Below are 511 nucleotides of genomic sequence, written 5' to 3'. Positions count from 1 at the left end.
ACCGCAGCCTATATGTATAGCCTATATGTATATGCCTATATCTCTCTATATACAGGGGTATAGAAAAGCAGTGGTTTCCCTTTGCCATTTTCCCCTACGTAGAGAGAGTGTCATAGTGTTTCTGTTACGTGGAAAGGTTCTGCTCATGATTCAGGGAGAGTAGTTCCAAAAAAAGCAGGATGTAACTGGAAGAAAAGAGACTGCACACATCAAAATCAAAACATTTAATTAAATAAAAAAAAATTTTCCCTAAATCTATTCTAAAACTATGGAAATGTAACTTGGATGAAAACAGGGGGAAAACTACTTGTTCTGGGCGTACAGGGTAAATTTTTAAAGCAATGAAACCAGCTAGACAAAATTATCTGGAGGGTCAGACTCAACAGCCCAGGCCATCTTCCTCCTCTTTACTTCTCTGTAGAAAGCATCATAGATGGAGTTTTTGGTGACAGTTTTGGCCAGAGCTGGGATGTCCACAATGCCAACGTGATTTTTTTTTTTTTTTTTGGCT

The 511-nt window shown here is 38.4% G+C and overlaps 1 protein-coding gene across 1 annotated transcript in view; it reads right to left on the bottom strand.

Moving 5' to 3' along the window:
• Positions 1-379: 379 nt before the first annotated feature.
• LOC113485423 (probable G-protein coupled receptor 19) overlaps positions 380-511 on the bottom strand; it is a 1,363-nt gene continuing 1,231 nt past the window's right edge. Inside the window, 1 exon segment of the mRNA XM_026858553.1 lies at positions 380-415. Within this exon segment, the coding sequence (XP_026714354.1) occupies positions 380-415 (36 nt within the window).

Source organism: Athene cunicularia (genome assembly GCF_003259725.1).
Source record: "Athene cunicularia isolate RWA chromosome 13 unlocalized genomic scaffold, athCun1 chr13_part1, whole genome shotgun sequence".
Lineage (NCBI taxonomy): Eukaryota > Metazoa > Chordata > Aves > Strigiformes > Strigidae > Athene > Athene cunicularia.
The sequence above is the reverse complement of the archived record's forward strand: the minus strand, read 5'-3'. Positions and strand labels throughout refer to the sequence as shown.